Source organism: Ptychodera flava, chromosome 20 (assembly GCF_041260155.1).
Source record: "Ptychodera flava strain L36383 chromosome 20, AS_Pfla_20210202, whole genome shotgun sequence".
Classification (NCBI taxonomy): Eukaryota; Metazoa; Hemichordata; class Enteropneusta; family Ptychoderidae; genus Ptychodera; species Ptychodera flava.
Genome location: NC_091947.1, coordinates 6,304,749 through 6,329,756, shown reverse-complemented (window position 1 = coordinate 6,329,756; position 25,008 = coordinate 6,304,749). Strand labels below are relative to the sequence as shown.

Below are 25,008 nucleotides of genomic sequence, written 5' to 3'. Positions count from 1 at the left end.
TCGACCATTTTCAAAACAATGAAAATGGTTGAAACTTACCATTTTCAATTTTCAATTTTCGCAAGTAACAAAATGAACAGCGAATTCATTTAAAATTAGTTGTACATGATTTAGTATTAACGAGTTTCGATTCTCATCATTTTTGTTCTCCTTCAAATGTCAAAATTATCCTATATTTTATATTTTACAAAAATCGGAAGAAATACCATTTTTGTTATGTTAAGATAGAATAAAGTTGAAGATTTGAAGTTATTTTTATGCTTTGTTGAGAATGGCAACATTATTTTTAAAAAAGCGAATTAAAATCAAAATATGAAACAAGGAACGTTCAATAAAAGTAAACCCGAACTTGTGTCTTCAAATCTTATGAATGAAACACAATTAATTGATTAAAGCTTAATTTGTGTTTACTGAAAATTGCTTTTCGGATTCAAAATATAAAGAAGACGAAACAGAATTATGTTTCATTAATAATGAAATAGCAGAAGCTTTATTTAAAACGGCCGTCAATCGTTTTTTTTTACGAAGATAAAAATGAAAATAATTTTCGATTTGAAACATTTCAAATGTTGCTTTCTATTCCAAAGGCTTTTTAATATTTTTGGGAATTGATTGGCCGCGAAAACCGTACCAAAAAATCGGTAAAATAAAAATTTTGTCTGCAAAACGAATATCAAAAATTGGTTGTTATTTCATTCAAATGAAAATTGCATTTTGAAGGTGATTTCAATTTTCGATTTTCAATAAATTGGTTGGACGCTACGTACACGCATTGTGTTTCAATTTGCATGAAAATCATGTCATTGAGTTTCTATTGTTTCACATTCTATTCAAAAGATCAAGGACAATAAAGTAGATTCCAGCTCAGGAACAGATATTCAGACTCAAAATTTTACAATACTTTTCTGATCTACCATTTGTGGGGGCTCATTTTGAAGCTCTTGGAGTGAGTAAAGTTTTCACAATCCGAGTTAGTATTGTGAAAAATGAACATTTGATTTTCCTCCATAGAGTTAACACAGGAATAGCAGCTGTTTTGAATTCAATTTATCTATCAATGTTGGATAATTTGTTTCTCTGGCAACAAGGTGATCCATGATAATCCTTGATTTTTATTTTTGATTTGGAATGAGAATGTTTGAAAGTTCCAATTTTTGAGCAACAGTTTATGGTCGTGTGAAGATAAGAATGGACAGTGAAATTGATCCAAATGTTATCACACTTGTGTAATTGGTTTGTAAAGTTGTTTCAAAACTTGCTGCAGTATCAGTACTTGTAATTAACTTGAGGCAAAGAACAGACGGATGATAGTGTTGTTTCACAGCAGGCTTCAGCTGTAATTGCTGAAGTAAAGCAATAAAAGCTGTCGGCCGGTAGGAACTGATTAGTGTCTATGTGTGGGATAAATGTTTCCTACAAGTGTACACACACTTGTATTTCAGTAGTGGCCATGGCCGAGTATATGTTCAAAGTCGAGTTCTCGTACTATTCCCAAACACGGATAGTGCCCGTCTTCATTTTTGAGGATGACTTACACAGCATGTCTTACGCTGATGACTTGCCAATGCCGGTCACCGCTGATATCTGTCGAAATGACTTTCCATCCCTGTACATTTCGAGAACTTTCTCACGTACTGCTTCTGGCGTATGTACACCTCTTTTCCTGTGGATCATGATTTCTTTTGCACAAAGAACTTCGTACAGTGCGAAGACAACAAGAGTCTAATGACAACTAGACACTGACTTGGCTGTGACACTCAGGGTGGCGGTAAGGAATGTAATATGATTCTGCATATGTGAAGTGCACCGCAAAGTGTACTCCCATGGTGTGTGTTTATTAGGGGTCCATAAAAGCTCTCTGATTTTCACCGCAATTATAACAAGTCAGTGCAACTTCTAAGGCAAGTTTTGAAACAACTTCACAAACCAATTACACAAGTGTGATAACTTTAGATCAATTTCACTGTCCATTCTTATCTTCACACAACAGTTTAAGTCTTTCAGCTTTACTATTTGTGTTACAATACTGGCACACGTTGCCCCAATGAAACATGCAATACATGTACTTAAAGGAGTTAACGTAATGGCCCCTTCTTGGAATGTCAATTAGATGCATACTATAATACTCAGATAACTTCATTTGTAAACAGTTCAAAAGGTGAAAATGTGTGCAAGAAGAAATCCATAATACAAGAATTTGATTGACATCACAGATATTATATTTCAAGTAATTGGTTTACTTAACACTGGTAAATTGAGTAAAAGTTCGTTTAGCATGCAATATTTATTTCATGAAAACCTAACATTTCTTTTGAAACTGACAAGTTGTATAATTAACCACGAAATGGCACAAATACTGAGGTCTGGTTCAACTATAAATATACTACAATCCACTACGCTTACATGTAGACGGAAGGGCTGCTCAGCGAAATTTGTTACGTGAAGTTGTTCATAAAATTCAACATGATCAACACAGATGAACTGAGCAACATTGAGAGGCTTCAACCCAATTCAAGTGGCACAGAAATTCTCCCTGTCGGCCTATGTTGATGGTAATACATACATATTGTTTCAAGACAACTAACTTACACATTAACTTAGTAACTCCACTACCAGGGAACAATTATATAACTTTTGTAGTTGTTAATGTTCCTCATCAAAATTGATATGTTACATGAATCAGTTGTATGACTTTCTATTGTCCTGCCCAGAACATCCTGTTCAATATCCTCTTGCACAATGACAATGTCACTGATAAAATAAGTATGACACACAACATGTAATGTTTTCACTTACATAATATCAGTACACCAGTAATGGTAGGTCATTGTTTTTATTACAGGATGGAGTACACTGTACCACACTATGTGCGGAAAAAACAAATTCCTCCATTCTTCCTGGTCTTCCAACATGTACACATCTCACAAAATCGCACAAGAATTTTACTAACACCTTCATTCTGAGTCGTAACAAGAAAGCCATCCAAAACCGTTCATTTTATATCATTCCATAAAAGCCACATTTGCAAAAGCATGGAAATGTTTCTTGATCTGAAAATATGTACTGACATAGTTCAACCGACAAAAGTTTTCTGCACTCCACTGGGTCCACAGCTAAATTTTCATATTGGTAAATTCAGCAATTAGAATATAAATTTTCCACTCTCTACAACCTTTCCACTTTCTTTTCTTTGTGATCAGTGCAGAAGCAATGGATTACAGCTTGTCCAGTAGCTGTGAGGCCACAGCCTACAAGGGATGGTGCAATGAAAGTGTTATCTAGTGATCTAATTAAACGTTACAGATGTTGAAAACATACTTTAGTCTATCATTGAATTTCACAGTAATAAATTTTGGCATTCCCCAGAATAGGCAAACTGACATATGTCCTTATATGCAAAGACACCGAACAGATGTCATTTGAACAAATTCACTCTCATCTTTTACCAAGCATGAACTCAATTTTGTTACTCCAACTGTTAGCGGGATTTCATTCGTTTCATAGCAACAGTGCATTTCTGACACAAATGTACATAAAATGTACATATATCTGGCGGCTTTTGTGAAAACATGGTGTGAATCATTGCGTGCAATCAGAAACATGTAGATATTGCAATGGGTTCTGTTACCAGCACTTTACATTACTCCATGTTGGTACATAATATGCAACCCAACAGTGTCTTCAATTCAGTTAATCCTATTTTTTGTTTCTTTTGTACATTGGCAACGTCACAAAATGTGCAAATCTTTCCACTATTTTAAAAATTTATTTGAAATAAATGATACAGTTATTTACCCATGTTCAAGGTAGACGATCTTTAAAGTGCCTTTAGGTCATGCAATATTGGCAGGTACATGTAGTTGTGACATCAGTGTTTTCATTTCAAATTCATGAAAGGTTAAAGTTCACAGGCAGACTTTAATTTGGGCAAGATTACATGTAAGCAATCTTATGCCCTTCAATTGCATACATAATCCCAATACTGTACCACCAGATAATCTACCGGTAGCTGAATGACCTCTCTGTCAATTTAACCAAAGCTCTCCACATGAGATGACATAACTGATGCAGACTTCAATTATAGTTCCTTTTAATAAAACAGCTAATATTGATCATTGCAGATATACAATGTCACATCAATTTTCAGTATTCAGAAATATGTATGACTTTACGCCTTTAACAATGGACACTGTTTTGAATAATACCAAAGAATATGATATCTACAGTAGCTTGTGCACATCATGGTTTCCATTAAAATGCTTAAGTTCAGAATTATTCATGACTTCTTAGACTTTCAGGATTTAGGATAAATCAGTGACTCTTTTCCATTGATCTATGCGAATAAAAATAATTATTTGCACAACATTTGAATTTTCAACGAGGATTCAAACTTGGAACAAGTTTAACCTCATGCAATAATATTTCATGGTTAAAATCTGAAATGGTAGTTACAGATTGGGTGACTCTATCATATACCATCTATGGTAACTGATCACAATGACACTTGATGATGCTTTAATAGAGAATTACTGATAGGATAGAGTGTGCCTCAAGGATAGATATTTGGACTCTTAAAAACTTGTACAATGCTATTTTGATCTACCGGTTGTGGGGAAGAGTAAAAACACTTTTGATCAGCTTATTATCGTGAAAATCAAACATTTAAATTTCCTTCATGGAGTTAACACAGAGATGGCAGCCATTTTGAATTTCAAGAATTGGTAAACATTGAGTAATTTGTCGCTCTGGTACCAAATTTGACAGCCTGATCCCCTGCTTTTATTCTTTATTTCGACAAGAGATAGTTAAAGTTTCCTTACTGAAAGTTTGAACAAAAGTTTATTAAGTCTTTCAATTTCGAAATGCCATCTCAGTGAACAGGAAAACACGGACATATTTTGTTCAAAGTACCAATATCCATGCAATCCCATGCATTCAAAAATAACTTCACATGTCTGCGATATTTTCAATAGAACGAAAATTGGTCTGTGCTACAGTACTCAAGCCAGACTTAACCAAGTCTGAAAAATTAATGATGTCACAAAAATGTCATTTTTGCTATATTGAAATTTCATCATGCCCCATTAAACCAGGATCACTGATAAATTAATATTTCATATTAAGATATCATGGTTCACTCGCTGCAAGAATGCAGCAAAGAATTACTATTTACCCCTAAGGTAGTATGCCCACTGAAACTGAAAGACTTTTGCTAAACCTTTCCTTAATGAAACTTTTAACTAGCCATGCAAATTTTGTACTTAGAGACACAATCTGCCTAACATTTGCTGATATTTGAAATCCAAAATGGCCTCCATCCCTGTGTTAACTCTATGGCAAAAAATAATACTTAAGATTTTTGAAAAAACTAAGACGGTGAAAATTTTGCTTATTCAGAGATCTTTTAAATGAGCACCACATGCATTAGACCAGAAAAGTATTGAAAAATTTTGAGAGCCAAATATCTGCCCCGAGGCACTTAACTTTACAGTCATGTAACTTATTTTTGCTGTTGTCCATTTTACACGTCAAATTATCTCAAAGCCCTTCCAACATATTCACTTTCAGGTATAAGGTTGACAGATCTAGACAAGGGTATATTTGATTGTGAACTCATTTTCTTTCTCAGCTCTCATTTTCAAACTATTCTTTCCCACACATCCACTTTCACCAATACTTTTGAACAAAATAAATAAGAGTAATCACACTGTACTGCTATATACAAATTTGAGGCTTACAGCTTTTTCTGCCGTCTAGTGGTAATTCAATGTGAACCTTGAATAAAACATTACAAAAACACAAAAATGTACCAAATTATTACATCTGTTCTATTACTTTTTTATTTTTGCTTGCACTATTTCAAAACTGACAGCAAAGAAAGATGGCTGATCTTTAAAATATCAACATTACGATTTCTTCATTATGTTTTCAAACTAAGACACTTTTTATACAGTATACTACAACATAGTCCCTTTGTGGAGGGACCGTGACTGCAGGAAAAAAATAAAGACTCTGGTAAGTCGTTTAAGTGCTCTGGAGCATTAATAATGGAATATAAAGTCTCCGTGAAAACGTAGTTTGTGTAATTTGTGCTTGATGACTGCATTAAGGAAAAGTGCAGTGAGTGCAAATCAAGTCTGACGCTTTGAACAAACTATGCATGGTCAGACATCAATGAAGTAAATCTATGCTCTAAACTGCCCTGATGACTATCTTGCCATTAAAATAAGGAAATCCACATTCATTTCATTTGTTTCCATTAGCAACAGTTGGACTTGCATCAGTACAAGGGTTACCAAGCATGCAATGCTCATGAAAGTTCTCCTGACGACTTCACTCAAATTTTCCATGGCCAATATGACATATACCAAAGTTGACATGTAGGAAAATTGGATCACAGAGTGAAATTAGCCTCTCTCAGAGGGCCAGTAACTCTAACTTTTGATGAATTTTGCACTGTGTTTGTTTTTCAGTGTTAACCAGTTTCTTGCTCTGCCCCCAAAAGTATGTTAAACCACCAACTATTTAGCTTGTCTACATACCATCTATATGTGCAAAAGCACTGTTGTTATTTATAAATTGGTATCCTAATCTGGACCAGAATTCACGTGGGAACAATTTCAATGCAGTCTGTACACGTACAGGCTGAGATGGGAAGTAAAACAAGAAATTATTGTTGATACTGAAAGAAAAATAGTGAAAAAACCATCAAGAGTTAGAACTAATGGCCCTTTACATGCACTTCTGGTGAAAAAAAATGGAATTATTTATGACACATTGCAAGTGTGAAAATAACACATTGTCCTCTGTGGTTACAATTCAGCTATTTCAACTCTGCTTTCAATTGTAGTTATTATCATTTTTTTGCTTCCCTTTGTAAACCAACCATTCAGAATTATGTTGACACAATAGTTTTATTGACCATGAACAGTACAGTAGAGAAACATAAATCTTATTGTAATCTCTGTAAGTATTTGGCACATACGGTTGCAATTAAAGTTTAATAGCTTATGTGGTATTTCCTTGATTAGCAGAGTATGACTTTCAGCAAACCTTCTGAAATACGCATATCGCTCAAAGGGATGGTTGGACTAATGCAAGCTACTAGCAGGATAAAAACATTGAAAGTACAGATAGCAATGAAAAACAAAATGTTATCTTCAATGTTTGAAAAATTCCTTTTTTCTACACTCTAAACATATACACTTTTATCCATCACTGATAAACAACTCCGACTAAGCCACACCAATAGTAAGTTATTGGACAGTCCATTGCTGTACAGTCTGTGTGTATGTATGTACTGGGTAACAAATATTACAAGAACAACTGGTCAGAGTCACAACCATACTGTAAAAGCACTGACCTAGAAAGTATTGGCTATTTATCATTAGTTTGGAAATATCTTTATCAGCAAATTTTCAACAATACACCAGTTTACTGTTTCTTCACAACATTTAACAGCATTGGCATCCCATTTCATTTATGTCTAAAATTATCAATGTGAACACATGCTTAATACTGGGTATTACAGTACACTAAAAATACCACATCACAACTGGCCAACTTGTAATATTTGAAAACAAGAAGTACAAATCCATGTATTTAACTTTCATATTCTCAGACTGGGTGATTAAAGATAATTTCTATAATCTGAATTAGTCATATGAAACACCTTGATGCAGGATTTTACTATCAGTGTCAAGTTTACAATGTGAATGAGGGTTTTCTGTTTACACTGTACATTCATTCATGTTGCTGAAAGTCAACAGTATAAACATTTCTTCATTCCTTGATGTTGTCTGATGAGACACCTGGAGTACACTGGCCCCTGCTTCCATTATGAACACAATAAGGTACACTTATGGGGCCCTCCCACTACTTTTTTTAAGCAACTGGACCCTCTAGGATTATGTTGATTTGTATTCTTCAGTCTTGCTATCTACTGCCATGAATGTATGACAGATGATACAAGTACAGTACTTGGTATCAGCCAGTATGGCTGTTACATCAAACATCAGACATGTTTTGCATCTTTTAAGCTGAATGACCTTTAGTGATTTTGATAAATCTATAGAATTGTATCACACAAATTCCCTCTATCCACCGGTCTGGAAACGCCTATTGTAAAAGGTGTCAATCACCAAGACCGCACAGCCGAACCGCGATACGAGGGCCAGTCACGTGATAATGCGTAGCTTGGGTTTGTCCTGCATGCCACAGTCCCCGATTGTGTGTACGCTTTTCTCGAATTTTCGCTGTTTTTGGCTCTATTAAGTGTTCTCTGCGTCTATCTACGACACGAAGACAAAATTATCATATCCTGAAACCGATGTGTGTTTTTCGTGATCCTTATCCCATCGTAAATGATGATAGTGTGGCGATAATTTCTGGGGTTGACCGCTGCGAGTGTGTTGACGTACGTAGCACAAGCAACGGCTGGAATCACACCGGAAAATTTGTCATTCCTTTCTCTTGCAATGCTAGTAGTCAGTGCCTCCAAATATGATCTAAATATGTTTTCTGTGTAATATTCTGTGAAATCATGTCTGTTAACTGAACAGAATAGGAAAGACAACTGCAGAAATGCATGTAGATTTTAGTTGTGTGGTCGCACATTTTCCCATGCAGCGTCAATATGGCGAACTCTCGATACGTACGCTCGCTAGCTCAGGCACGCTGGAAACACACCGGAAAATTTGTGGTCCCCCTTCTCTTGCAATGCTAGTAGTCAGTGCCTCCAAATATGATCTAAATATGTTTTCTGTGTAATATTCTGTGAAATTATGTCTGTTAACTGAGCAGAATAGGAACGACAACTGCAGAAATGCACGTAGATTTTTGATGATTTTAGCATTTTCCCATGTAGCGTCAATATGGGGATATGGCCACAGTCCTCTATCCACTAGAGGGACTGTGATATGGCGAACTCTCGATACGTACGCTCGCGCTCAGGCACAGTAAATACCTTTTACAAAATGCTATCATGTCAACACAATAACAGTTTGGTAATGAACTACTCAGCTGTCGATGTTAATATTCAGCTGATTTTGCCTGTCTTCTTGATCTCGGGCAATAGTCCATGACACTTGCGAACAGTGCATGGCCATTTTGTTTTTCGATCGTGATCATAGTGCAACCATAATGTGTGGTCCCTTTCAAGCTTTATCTAGAGGGCAACGTTACCCATTTAATGAAAAAATAAATTGTTTAGTGTTTCTAAAGTGAACAAGTTGTAATGTTTTGTGATATTCTGAAAATAAAACCCACAAAAGTCGTGTTTTTGAACGATCACATTGCGGCTGTCATAGGATCGTGGGGTAGCGACATCGATATAGCGGCCAGTTGAACATTGTCAATGTCCTTTGTTTAAGGTGTGAATCGTGTGTTGGTTCATATCACGGAGTGTCACAAGAAACCAGCCACGTTTCCAGACCGGTGGATAGAGGGACTGTGTATCACACATGTTATGAATGGACTCTATCCTGGTTTATTTAAGTTTCAATAGCAATCATAGACACGATGTTTACACTTAGCAATAATGCGTGCAATGCCAAAAGAGATATTTCAATAACATATTGATTCTGAAACTGAAATAGATACAACCGTGTTTGCACACTGGCTTTTGAGATGGCACTGACAAAACTTTTCACAGCCAATACCATACACAGAACCTTGGATCGCTATCTCTGCACAAATGCAGCTTTCCTTGATAAAATTGACAATGCATCTCCTCTCTAATGCACTCCTAAGGCTAAATTGTGACCTTTGCTTTTGTGTAATTCCATAACACTATCGATGTACAAACAGGAAACAGGCTATTGATTCTGAGAAGCAACATTATTATAAATTGCTCCTGTATTCGACCTCTGTGTAAATACTGGTCTACCTGCACTGCCAATGCTTCAAAATTGGTATTTAGACTGATGCAAGCCTAGAGGTAAAAGGTCAAGCCAGATGTGTGCAATGAAGATAATGTATCACTTTATTATCAGTTCCTACGCCATATGTACCGGTATATCTGAAGCAATAGAAGCCAAACATATCATTGTATAGGTGAAGCAATATTTATCAGTTACACATTGGCATTTAATTTATGGGGGAACATCTTTTTCCAATTTACACTTTTTCATAAGTATCACAATATTTTTCTTAAAAACTCACCTCAATCTCAAAATCTATGGGTTCATTCAAAGACAGTGGAAGTACAGCTATCTTGTTGATGCAGTAAACTTGACTATCATCTGGCAAGCAGCCTACTGGAGTTCTCTGCCTGATAAGTAATAATTTCCAGTCTGATTCTGTGGAAAGGATAAAATATGAAAGTTTATACTAGATAAATGAAACTGAATTAAATGTGCTGGTACGTCTGGAATGTTACATTGGCAACGACAGCTGAATGAGCTGGCAGCCATATCCAAAATAAAGTAAAAGTGACATGAACAATTTTTTTCTTTGCACTGAAGGGCCCCTTGCCACCAGAGCTAAAACAGAAACTGTCAGACAGGGGTTTTACATGTAATATCACCCGGAAGCTTTGTCAAGTCAAAGATAAACATCTACCCAATAGTGGATCAAAGAAAAGTGCTTTCCTTTTTCATAAAATTTACATTTGCATGTATCTTCCAAACAAACTGTTTCACCTTGGAATATCTGATCCTCTTAAAAGCAAAACTGATATATTTATGATAAGGTAATTACAACTTTTTTCATTTGTAATCTTACAAGACTACATGGATTAGCGAGATACTGCACAGAGTTGTATCATTACACATCACAGAAAGTAGATGAAGAGTCCTTATCATAGTGAAGTCACTCTTCAAAGACATAAGCTCTGTCTCTATGAGACTGAAACTACTTGGTATATAAGCAGCTGCTATTTTTAGCTCAGTTGAAGTAGGCCTTGGAAATCTTTAAGTGAATTAAGCATTGCATACAATACTTCCTTGAGGAACATATATCAACAAAAGTGGCATGTCATCTACCAGTCTCCATAAAATAAAAATCTCTCAAAATCTGTGTCACATCAGTATCAGGTTTTTTTATTTTTACAGTCTTTCAGGGCACTGGGTCCAGTGATTGGGCAAACTTGATTGCAATAAGATTAAATTGTGTCCATGGTTACATGTACATACGCACTCCAAATTCTTGTATCCAAACTGCCAATTGTACGACATAAGTAGGGTACACAAACATTCTCCCCCATAAAAATTTCTTTCATAAGTAAGATGTCATGCAAGCTAGGACAGCGTACGACACATGCTTCTTTTGCCATTTAACACTATTTCATACACAAGCAGCTGTAAGAACGTTTCTATCAGGGTAGTATCATTGGAAACAGATAATGTACTGTATTAAAGTCTATATCAAACTTTTTCCCAGAGATTTTTGCACATTTCTCAACACAACATTCAGAAGAGCCTAGTAAACAATGCACCTCACTAACATGTAAAAGTGAAATGAAATATCACCTGGAAATTATTTCAAAAATCAACACTGTGCTAATGACAAAATTCTGTCAAAAAATTAATAAGTGCTACCTATATCTGTAATTACATACTACAGACTGAGAATACATGCCATTGAAAACAGATAATTCCAAAGTATGTCTTGGAAAATACATATAATGCTCTGAGGAGCTATTTCTCAAAAAAAAGGTAAATAATTCTTAATTTCTGAATATTTTTTTTGTGAATGGAATCCCGGATTTTATATTTGCATTTTGATACTTTTAAGAAGACATAGAACGGAATTATTTAAATTGAGATCTCTTTTCCGTTCACTTCAACTGTACACTATTAGTCCTTTTTCTCACCATGTTGAATTTTGTTGCATATTTTCATTGAGCTACTATAGTCTTCAAAAATGTGAGAAATTCAAGTTAAAAACTCTTACTGACAGAAAGATACTTTCATTCATCAAACATCAATAATCAGACTGTTGGTGGCCACTATTCAGATGAAACACTACATCAAGTGAAATTCATGGAAGATAGGTTTGATCATGAGTATTTGGTAAACAGCTGAGCATACTTTCAATTCAATTCATTCACTCTGATTACACATTGTATTGCCTGAGGTGAAAAAAAAATATTAAAAAACAGTGAAAAATGCTTGAAAATAATCCAAGATTTTGACACATCATGTGACAGTGTTTTCAGCTACTTTAATATGACCCTGGACAAGAGACTTTGCTTTCAAGGACATTCCTGGTTTAGTGTCACAAAGGTATCTACTCTGCTACTTCCATGCTGATATAATGCATGGAATTACTACGGATGGGCTCTGTCCATCACTGCAATTACGGAATCAAGTGCATGAATAGAAGCAATATTGAATCAATCAATAATATTCACCCGTTAGGTGAGAGCTGAGTAAATTGGACCGTGATTGCCTTGCAAATCTGCAGCTGATTAACTGCATCTCTTCATTCCATGCAAAACACTAGAGAAGCCTTCCAACCGGGAAAATGAAAATGATCAGAGCCAACTTCAGCTGTGTGACGGCCAGGAGTGTAAAATTACAACATGAGCAACCATTGAATACCGTACAAGAGTTTGGTGCAAAATCATTGATATTTAAATGGTTTAAATTATCTGTATAAATTGACACTTTATTTATCAATTTATCAAGGTATTTATTAATCATTTATTTATTTGTTTGTTTGTTTATTTGAGTTACAAATTCATTCATGATGTGAAGTCTAAATTTTAATTGAGTTCATTCTTTCAATGGATTTTGATACCATTCGGCACAGTGTTTGATAGTTTTCACATTTTAGTTTTGAAGATAAAATGTGTTTCCTGCTAAAGATAAAATGTTTCCTGCTAATGTTTGATTGCCCTATGGTTAAATTTAGCAATGCAAAAAAAGTTAATAATACTGAATTTTATTTGTTGTTGACTTTAATATGATGTAAATATTTTCAAATTTCAATCTCAATAATTTTATTTGCAATTACCTTCTTGAGGCAGGATGAATGGAGATACTTGCTGTTGCGTTACTAATGTTATTCTTTCCCTTGGCAAGTAAACTACAAAACGTATGCTGAACATAAAATATTCATTATGGTGTTGCTTTGTTTTAACATCCTTCCGTCATCCATGAATGACCTCTTTCACTCTTCATTTCAGTTCTGCTGACCTACTTGCTGGCTTCTGCCAACCCCCTGACTTCTATCACAATGTCAATGTCACTCAATCCTTGACTACTGTCTCTAGATACCTGTGTTCATACTGTCACATACTTGATCAGATTCTACCATATCTGAGTAGAGCTGCTATGCACAACACGGCTACACTATATTGCATTTATCTTTTGGAGAAAAAGATAACTTTTCTGTACACATGTACTCTCTTTTGGTGGGTGGGTCAAACTGCTCATTTGGAAAACAGGTACCTTTGTGAGTGTGCAGCGCACCTAGTGCTCATGGGTATTTGTTTGCATACAATTACAGCTGCAACTCTTATTCCTCAGAGTGGGCAACTAACTGGATTCAATAACAGCCTGGTTTTGCTTTGTTAAGTAATGGTGACATGCTGTACTTTCACCAGAAATGAAAAGATGGAGCCTCTTTTGAGTGACATGAAAGTCTGTTCACAATGAGAGGTCATTGTAACATGAAAATGTATAACAACTTGTGATGGAGATATAACAACTTGTGATGGAGATATATGGTATATATATATAATATATATATATATATATATATGATCTTTTTCACAACAGATTACCCAGACGTTTTGATGAGTATTTTTCTTTCCCACAACACCATTACCAAACAAGATTAATTACAAATAGGGATGTTCTAATCCCTAGAAGGAATTATACTTTGGGCAAATTTTCCTTTGACTATCACGGTGGCAAAATATGGAATGAGATACCACATGATATCCGTAACATACCTAATAGAAACGGCTTCAAAGCGAATTAAAAGATTACTTGATAATCAATCAGTGATCCACCAAATTTACCTTGCTACATTTTATTCTTTTTCTCCTTGTTACGTGTTTATTGTTCTTTCTGATAGCTCATTTTTTTCGCCTCAGTTCTCCACATTAATCTGTTTTAGTCAGTACAACACAGTGTATTTACCGTGCGTTAATTTACAAGTTTATTTTGTTTACTTATTGTAAAAGCCCTCTGTATTTTACGATTGGTTACTTTCTGTACAGTTAAATGGGAAACAGATGATGCAAGCTTCACTTAAGCTTTTCCTGTTTTCCAGCCATAGATCACATTCCAATAATTGTATAGCATTACCTTTTCTGCAGAAATGTCACTATTGCATTTTTTTTTTTTTTTTTTTTTTTTTTTTTTTTAGATATTTTTTTAAATATCACACCACTCTTGACATTCTGTACATAGTACGTCGTATTTCTATGGCAAATAAACATACTAAATTCAAAAAAAAAAATTAAAAAAAAAAAAAAAAATAATATATATACACACACACACACACACACACACACACACACACACACACACACACACACCATACACACATATTAAAGAAACAGACAGACAGACCAAGAGAGAGAGAGACCTGTAAAAGGTCAAAGGTCACATTTAATATGTGAGCAAAGGAGTGTTGTCAAACAAATTTGATGATGGTTTACAACAGACATGCAGTTGGTTAGAAACCCAACAGCATTTCAAAGCTCCATGACAACAAAAGTTAGTATAAATTTAGAGAAGTAGCTCTTTACACAAACTGAAAACTGGAGCTCTAAATTTACATCCACTTCATTAAAATGTTATTTTCATTTTCAATGTCATTTAGATATTTTTGCTTGTTATTTATTCCTGCAGAATTATGTCTTACTTAAGTTTATATTTTTTTTCTATGAGCTGGTTTTAAAAATAAAGACATCATATAACTGAACAGCATCTTCACCTTAAATTGCACAGAAAACATCTTTTTCAAGAGCCTTTAAATGTTGACAGACAAGCACCTGGACAAACAAGGTTTCACACAAACTCAAACTGAGGCTTTACAATTTGCCTTCAGTCCAGACATTCAATGGTATCTTCATCTCCATGTAACACATTTTACTGCAATGCATTTCAACGCTTGATGAGAAGCAGTAGTCGACACAATAGGTTTTAACACGTACTGAAAAATGGGGCTTTAAAATTGACTCCACTCCAAACGCTCAGCAGAATCTTCACCTTAGATCAGGTAGTAAACATCTAAATTCAATGCCTGTAAACGTCAAGTACCATTGTGAACACTGTTCAATTATTGAACAAAGTCATACCATAGAAGATTGGCATAATATCAATGAATGAATTACTTTGTTAAAGTCAAACAATGCACATCAAAGAAAAATGCAGCAATACAAACTGAATGAAAAGATACAACATCATACAGCTCAACGTCAGTCAGGGCCACTTTGCATTTTTCACTCTGAGTTAATTATTGGTTAGATTGGTCTTCCTTCATTCATATCCATGAATACAAAATTGTACATAAAACACTTAATTTGACAACAAGATTTTCTGAGATCATCCAATATGAATGGTTCTTTTACTGCCAACACAAGAGTGCTATTGTATCTGCAATTTGTAACCTTGGCGACTGACATATTATAATTCTAAAGGCTAGCATTGCATTGGAGGGATCACAAGATTTCCTCAAAGATATTCATGGATTTTATGAAGGCACTGGTCACTTTAATCAGAATCCATTGCAATATTGAATCTCATACTCAAAGACTATTACTGAGACTAAGACGTAGACTATACAAATCTGATGAAAAATATGAATAAATGGTAGAGCTACGATATGCAGAGAGCTGTAATTCATTTGGAAATATGGAATGAGGTCAGGATACTTTACAGTTCACAGTATGAGAAAATCTTTAACAGTGACTGCACTATGGATGTGACAGGATATCACGACTTTGATATCGGTAACTCTGAAAACTGAATTTATAGACATCATAAAAATATTTAATACTGACAAGGTATGTGAAATATTGAATTTGTACATAGTAATATTTGAACTATATGCAAAATTACTTTATTGATAGGGTCCAGATTAGCTGCATACACCTTACTAAACGTTTTCCTGTGCTGATTGTGTTTTGATGAGGGTAAAGGGATAATTAAAATAATACATGTATATGCCAAAATATAATATTTGTTAAAAATTGTTCACTTTTAGCTATATTCTTGTCAAAATGTTTCCTCATATATCTTTTAATATTGAGTAATGTGTGGGTTATACATGGTGACATCAGCTTCATAGAATTTCAAGGAACACTGCAACTTTGGCAGTAATTCTAACAGGATCTTTCAACGCTCAAGCCGAGAACTGTTGTTATACATACACAGCATTCTACCAGCTTATTTCTGTCCACTGACGTTGCTGTACCCAGCTGTGACAATTTGCTTTCCACATGGTGTGATGCTAAATGCTATTTTCAAATCAAGAGCCATATTGAAAACAAAACAAACAAAGCATTTTATTTGTGTGCAATATTTTGCGACTTCGGTCGATGAAACAGCCATCATGTAAATACCCTCAGGCAACTTGTGACAATGAACACATGTATACAAAACTGTCTGAGACGCTTCATTTAATACAAGTTCTTAATTTATTCATGAATAATAATTATCCTAGACAGCCAGGAGACCTTGCAATTTCACTTTTCTGTTCTGAATATTAACTTCAAGTAATTGTTTGCATTTTGATTATCAACAGAACTAAATTAGAATTGACACATTTCCATTTTGAACAATGGAAAGCAATCTGAAAATGCCGTATCTTGTGATTACTGGAGCATGCATGTATGCCTGTGTTTTCTCTAGAACGCGCAATTGCATGATTCCCTCCCTTATCATATTTAAATCCCCTTAATCACAAAAATGTGGCAATGTCACCCTAAACACTGAGATCTTGAGATATGTAATTACACAGAGTATAGATGGTAGTATTCCACAATGATCAGTGCCTATGGTGAAACATCACAAACTCTGCCTCCAGATTACAAAACTGTGTCTGAACTTACATGGATGATCAATGTAAGTGTCTACCGGTATAATGGTGTAAACATTTCCTACAAAGACAAAAAAAAAAGCTTGAGACTGTTTTCAATTTAATATTTGACCAATTCTTTAACCTTAATGAGTTAATAACTTGATAAACCTTATAATTTGCATGATTTGCAAAAATTTGTATGGTTCCCCTCAATCAGAACCAAATCTCCCCTCCCCAACCCTGATTTTTCAGTGAGAGGGGGACAGTTTCCCGGTTGTGAGAGAAACCTGGAAAAAAACCAACAGCAATAGTCTGATTATTTCAGGGCACCTTCCATTCCATAATGACTCCATATAAACATTGGTACCCATTGAAATAATAGTAAATTGCACTTTGGCTAATAATCCTATTACTACCACCATAAACCATGGAAAATAACCAAACATAAATACCTTTCATGCACATTAGATAAACATTGATGTCTCTGTGTTATATCTAGATACATGACTTGAAACAGATTATAGTATTATATCAATCATGTGCACACAGAAGAGTCACTGGTGACATTATTTAAATTAATAAGTCATCATCCTAGGTACCCAGACATTCTAGGCCAACTAATAAAAAGCAATAAAATTCAAATTACACATGCCATAAAATATTAATTCCTGTTTCACTGATGTAATTTGATTGTAAAAAAGCTTCCAATGGTCATAATGGTGAGGAATCTTTACAGCTAGACAGACGGCAAACACAAATGAAAAGTGGAAAATCAAGTAAAAGAAATGAACCTGAGAAATAAGCATGACTCTTTCTTCCTTTACAGAGGTCCATTTTGTCTTTAAGTGAACAAAGGATGTAACAAAATCCGTTGGTCGAAGAATTGCAGTGATTCTGATCTAAGTGTACACAGCGACATAGTTGTCATTCCTATGCCTTTACTGGTGATTGTGTTCAGCAATCTGATGTCTGAGAGCTGGGCTGAACGGTAGCATTAAGAGAATGTCTTTAGTGACTGCAAACTGAAGTACAGTTAAAGCCAGCAAAAGTGACCTGAATGACTCATGCTGTGTAAGTGCAATACACTTCTGTAGTTAGGGTGTCATCTTATGAAATACTATGCATATCGCATTCACAACAGCTTTCAACCATTACCCAATGACTGCAAAGACACTGGGACACAGACCAATATGGCAGTCAGAGGTAAAAACGAGCTTTTCCTGCAAAATGTAATATGTACCATGAACTGAAAATTTGGTCCAAAGTATGGGCAAACCTGTCAAATTATCCATTTCTCTCCTAATATTTAGGCCAAAAAAAAGAAATATTTCTGGTCGGCGCGCACGTCATCGTGCATCTGAACAACAGTGCGTCACCCTTTTTCTTCCGGTTTTGTGGCCGGCGGCTGCTGCAAACTACGTACTGATTGCTATGACACCAAACCAAAACGGCTGAAGAGAAAGAGAAAATTCTTTGGGGTGCATGATCAGTGACTGCATGAACAGTATATATGTGACTATATTGATAAAACTATAAAACTGAGTGGACCCTCCTCCCTCCCTTGAGGGAAAAAAAAAATTTTTAAAAATTTGTATCCTGCACCATTTTTTAAAGAAAGACCTGACCAGAAACATTTCTTTTCTTTTTTTTTGGCCTTATATTGATTAATATGTACTGGTACTTTGCACCGTGAAAAAGAGACCTGTGTTGTCCATGATTGATAGTGACAGAAATACAAGTGACATTTTAGTTACATGGGTTTACGCCTACATCAAAAACATCAGAACTGTAACTGAGCATTACAGCATTTAGACCTGTGGTGTTTGACTTGCAAAGCACAGCATTCCCGGCATTATATCAACGAAGTCACTGTGTATGAGTCATACAAGCTGTTGTCAAACCAGCATCCCATTGCAAAGACAAGAAAGGTCATTGTCCCACCAACAGAGCCTGTATGTACTTATTCCATCTATTATCAAACACCCACACGTACCACCATATGGTTCAATAGCAGCCGGAAGCATACAAATATTTCACTCCATACATATTCGTGCTCCACACATGGATGATTGATATATATATGGATGTTCACTTTACACAGTTCAAACATTGGAAATAAAATGCTTTAAAAATTCCCAGATACTGTGCCTATTTTGTTGTTAATTAACCTGACGAAAGGATTAATGTACTGGTAATCATTTTTTTTAATATAAGACACATCAAAATAATATTACCGGAATATGATATTCATGAATATTCACCAAATTTGGCTCTTTGTAATGATAAAACAACATATGCAATAGGTCATATTGATAAAATGCCAGGTTTATTGATTCATACAAGTTGAATATGACATGTTTTGCTTGAGGAAGTACGCTAATTCAATTATTACCTTTCACGGAATCACTTTTTCACCCTAATCAAAATACCAACATTTTCAGAATGTACATTCATAAAACTGCATTCATTTAAACGTACATTTATTTGATTGCAAAATTTCAACTATGAACTTCTTTCAGTCAACCTGAATTTCTCATGAAATATTTGATATATTACTGATCAGTAAATATAAGAAAAATATATAAATTTTCCGTTGACAAAAATCAGATTTGTTTCATGCAATGGTAACCTAGTAAAGAGACAGAGGTGATGGAATTTGTTACTTAGGAGACTGCAGAGATGTCCTGTCATGTTCTCTCTGTGTACACTTCCTGGCAAGATTATTTACATTGAGCAATTGTTTGGTAAGATACTTTGAGTCATGACTTTGATAAAGTTTGACCCTGTTTCACCTGTTGTCACTTGACCCCAGTGATATCCACAGTAAAACTGGTACAATCTATAATTCCAAACTTTACCATTTGGCTCTTTTGCTGTGATAACAATTTTATTCACTTTCCACAGATGGGTATGTTTTTGCACAATACATATGATAAAGACACAACAACTGTGTTTAATTACTACATGTACACACTAAAGAAAACTTGGAAAATTGGTGTATGTATTTATATTGTGTTTTATTTCTGGTACATTTGAGGAAAATTTGACAACAGCGAAGTATTTTATCAAGGGTGCCTTATCACCTGTATTTTCTGTTTCATTTCTCGTTCATTTGTTTTATCACTGATTTGATTTCACGTGATGTGACATGTTGAAATGTAATTTGTGGATGTTAAAACTGCCAAAAACAACTACTAAAAACTTAAATCATGGGCGTGCCAGTTTCTGTACCTCTGAACTTTAACCATTCTGCAGTAACTGTTTTTCAGGGTCTGACAAATGTTAAAATGCAGCATGTTAATCCTTTTTACAATGTCACACACAATTAATTAATTCTGATAAAGAGACCTTGGGTCTCACTGTGAATAAAAATTTTATGTTTGGTACATTGTCATTGAAGGTGAAATAACGGTTACTGGTATTTGCTTATTGCAACAATCAATTATTGTATTTATTATGGGGAATAGTGTGCCGTGCATTGACAGATTTGACATCATGCTGGCTTGTTGTGTTGGTTCTTGAGAAATCCTTGTGACTTAAAGTTATTGATTTGATCTAAATTTAGAGATGGAATGGCTACTGTTCATTGAAAAAGTGTGTTTGTACATTTGTGTCTGATCTGTTATGAAGTGAAGAAAGTAATATTTTCACCCATGAATGGGAAACTCTCAGATATCAGCTTACAATGTGGCTGTCGCTGAAAAGAAATGTTGTCTGCGCATACTTCTCAAAGGATATCATATGCTAGCTCTAACTGTGATGAGCTGTAGCCAACAGGTCATAGTTTTATGGTGATATGGTGATCATTAGAAAAGAACTGAAAGTTAATATACACCACACAGTTTTTTAGCTTCTAGGGTGTTATTCAAACTTTTTACATGGGGTATATTGTCACTGATTTGAAACCAAAGGAGAATGGGCAGCTTACTGCTGTATCCCCACTATGAATTGGACAAATTTTTTTGGGAAATTGGTGAATAGATGGTTACTTGTCCAGTGTGTGGATATGAACACGACACACAGCTTCAATTTGAATGAACATCAATAATTTTAAAGTTGTTCTTTGTATCTGAATGAAAGATTAACTCAACTGACGCACCAATTTCTGGCTTCTTATTCAGCTTATCAAGAGATGTACTTTGGATCTTCAAGGAGATAAAGACAAGATTTGAATCTGTGACTTGTGTAATGAACTCTAAAGACATGTTGTGGTCAAAGCATGGTTGGGCACAGCTGATTACACAGACTAGTATGGCTACATGTAAATGGTGGTAATTCAACGTTGTGATTGCAGTATGAGACATCATAGTCTATCAACACACATCACATGAGATGCAGTTTTCAAACAGCTGGCTCACCTCTTTGGTTTTCACCTGGCCCAACATTTTTATTTTACAGAAAAATTATCAATGGTGGTACCTGTAGCTGCAGGATTTTGATGCCATAGTTAATTCAGAATTCTATTTCATTTGATTTTGATTATCCACGTACAGCGAGTCTTGGCGTCAGCATTTCATTTCACAAACAGAAATTGTCACGCACTGCCTTAATAACAATGAATCAATGAATTCAAGGTCTTCTGTTATCAAAGGAAATGTCATGTTTGAATGAGCAGCAGCATGACTAAACTTCCTCCTGCACTTTATCAAGTGACAGAATTAACACCTTGGCTAAATCCTACAAATTTTCTACTCGCACAACCACACCATTGTAAGTTATATGTAACTGTACTTTTTATCTCAGCTTTACAGATTTTGTCTGTGGCAACATCACAAAATATCAAAGACAAATTTGCCAAATACTTTAAAATCTTAGTTACATATTTTATACAGCATTATAAGCTGTTAACTTGTTTACATATTTGAAATGTAAACTAGAAGGTGTAAGCCAGTAAATATAATATGCAAATATTTACTCTTATGTCAGTAAATATTGGTGGGGCATTATTTTTTAGAGAGAAAGCACAATACCGGTATATTTCAGCTCTTTAATAAACTCTAAATCGACTAATATTTAAAAGTTTTCATAGGACTGATAAGAATTTCCTTGCCAAAGAGAAAGAAGTAAATACCACATATAACATGGGTATTTTTGTGAAAGCTGTGGTATAAAACACAACCTATACTATTAATAGTATCATGCACTGGAATTATTTTTGCCATACTCTTCTATTCCATACATTCAATTTTCAAATATTGTTCCATGTGGACATGTTTTTTCCCATTTCATTCATCCTGTTGCTAAATTACAATGTAACTTATACAAAAACTGCAGCAATGCTGTGTTATGTTGGTGGTTAGGCTAAATTCCCATTATCACTGTTACTCACTTCATTGTGGTGAATGATGGCTGATGCAACATTTGATGAGACATATTCCCCTTGGTCTGACAAAACATTGATACTGGAGATATATTTAGTCATATGATCAAACAGAAAAGACACAATATGGTCAGCATTACAAACCCTGCCCTTCAATTGTGCGCCATTTTTAATACTTGATATTCTCCCATGAACTTTTCACCTTGTTCCGCATAAACTTGCAAAGGTAGATTTTTAAATTTTTTCCCACTGAGAGCAACCACAAAGAAAAAAGAACAAAAAAGTTTCATGAATTCTGTAAACAACAAAATACCTTTATAAATTCTGTATCTCCACTTTCTCATAATTTCCTCAAGGACCAGTGAATTGACTTGGATTGTTTACGGACATAAAGATTCATTTCTGACTATTTCATAATCTCTAAATCATTCCTACACACAGTGCTAGAACGTGAATAAAGATGATCCCATAAAGAAATGCACAGAAAAACAATATGTGTGGAACAATATGCCTTTACCATTTGGCAATTGAAAGAAAATTCCAAAAATATAACCAGATTGAAAGACATCAATTCTTTCCTACTCTCATTTCGGTTCTACTCCCCATAACATGTTGGAACATCTACTATTGACATTGTCATACACAGCATTGATATGTGAAAAAATTCAGTTATTGTTTGCATGTAAATACTAGTCCGGACCAGAATTCACTTGTCAACAACAATAACAATGCTGTTTACACATTTAGAGGCCGAGTTGACAAGCTGGATACTGTGTATTGCAACATGCTTTTGGGGGTAGAGCAAGAAACTATAGTTGACATTAAAAACAAAAATATTGACAAAAATCATCAAGGTAGTTTAAAGCTGCTGGCCTTTTAATCCTTTTGTCCTTCCAAGTTCTTTGTGATTTGACGTGTTTTGACCAACATGTCAAATCTCAAGGCCGTTCAAAAATACTAGTATAGTCTAAAAATAAAGCATAGCCTTGAGATACGCTTGGCTTTTAAGGTAATAAACTTTCGTTTCATATTACTATTATTTCCCATTTTCCTGTCTGTGTTTATTGAACGATACTTTCCACCAACAAGATAATTCATGCACATTCTTCACAACTGTTTCGTTGGAATGTAAAATACCGTTTCTCACATACCTCTATAAACTAATACAATAAACGCGATGGTGTGACACGAGCTTGTGTGCTATGTGGTCCCGCCCATTTTAGGTCGTCTGCATCGGCGATATTGAAAATAAAGTATAATGTAAACACATACATATTCGCCGGTCGTTTATTTCTCTTTCAAAGAGGCTTGTACTCTTCCATATGAAGTAATCGATACAATGACATGAATTTAAATGTTTGCGAAGAAAATACACCCGTGTTTACACGATTCTTCGTAATTGACACATCAAATAGTTGCGTGCACCGTTGTGCTAGCGGTGTGACTTGTATTTTGTCATTTAACATTATTTGAAGTGATGGAACTAACCTGGATGAATTTGGATTTTGCCAATTACTCCTTCTACTTGTCCAAGGCAGACTGGGTTCCAGGCTGAACACAGATCCGACCCTAGAAAGGTTGCCAATAAAAAAAAGAGCGCTTGAAAACAAATGGTTCGATCGTGAAACAAACGAAAATCGATCTCCGTTACACTCTTCGTTTTTGTCCGTATTCCGTACTTCAGTGAGCAGCCTGTACAACAATACACTGTTTCTGTCCCAGCTGCAACACGCTCATGAAAATATGTTCACTTACCACTTCTTGGCGTCAAACGTCCATCAAATCGATTACACCACAAGCTGTATTCTCCATCCTGGATAATGTAATGATCATGAGCCTGGAACAGTTCCATTTCTGACCCACTGTCGCGAGTTATGTCGACTGATCGTCTATCCTTGGTTCATCCTTCACCCGCCATGTTCATTTCCCACGATTCCATGCGCAGAAACGAAAGTACCTAACGCTTCGTTCGCTGGTGGCACTGCACTGGAGCTTTCGCTGATCACTGCGTCTCACGTGACTTGACTAGACGCAGCACGAATTAAGACGCCTCTTTGTGCTTGTGAGGCGGGGACCAGCCAACACTCGAGCTATGCAGCTACGTATAAACAGTAACACATCTAAGGCCGCGTTCAAAAAAATGGTGAGGGGGGAGCTGGAGGAATCGCGATTGAAATCTTATTTTTTTCAGATCCCCCCTCAATACCCTCAAAAATTTTCAAGTCCCCCCCCCAATTACCATATAGCCGCATATTTATTAAGAATGCACGCAGAGTAAATAAAACATGTAATGTGTCGTTCTGCACGCATTTGTTCAACACTACTTCTTATCAGCAGGTTTTAGAGCCATATACCTAGGGCAAGTTCTTAAATTGAAAATTGATTCATTTTTAAATGCATCAGTGAACTTTTTGGATTTCTCAGTCTAAGCCGACTTAAGTTTATCCAACTCTGACCAGTTCAATGGCACCAGCTGAAAAGCACACAAAATGACAATCATGAGAGATTATGAAAATTGTGTATTTTTAGCTACGTTTAACCAAATTGTGAAAAAATGAGCACAGTGACCTACCGAATTTTTTTCCCAAAGTACAAGACATATACAACTTAGATGCTACTTATAAAATGTTTTACAAAATTGACAATACTAGAAGGTTAAAATATTCCATGAAATTAATGTTTTAATCTCAGAAATTTTGCATGTGATA

At 35.2% G+C, this 25,008-nt stretch overlaps 1 protein-coding gene across 4 annotated transcripts in view; it reads right to left on the bottom strand.

Moving 5' to 3' along the window:
* The window catches only part of LOC139119860 (phosphatidylinositide phosphatase SAC2-like), a 53,049-nt gene extending 28,804 nt beyond the window's left edge, over positions 1–24,245 (bottom strand). For all 4 annotated transcript variants that reach the window (XM_070683780.1, XM_070683782.1, XM_070683781.1 and 1 more), the window contains exons 1-3: positions 24,056–24,245; positions 23,789–23,869; positions 10,162–10,298 (exon numbers count right to left, since the gene is read on the bottom strand). In XM_070683780.1, the coding sequence (XP_070539881.1) occupies positions 10,162–10,298; positions 23,789–23,869; positions 24,056–24,152 (315 nt within the window). In that variant the 5' untranslated portion in view covers positions 24,153–24,245. The remainder of the gene's footprint in view (positions 1–10,161; positions 10,299–23,788; positions 23,870–24,055) is intronic.
* Positions 24,246–25,008: the final 763 nt, after the last annotated feature.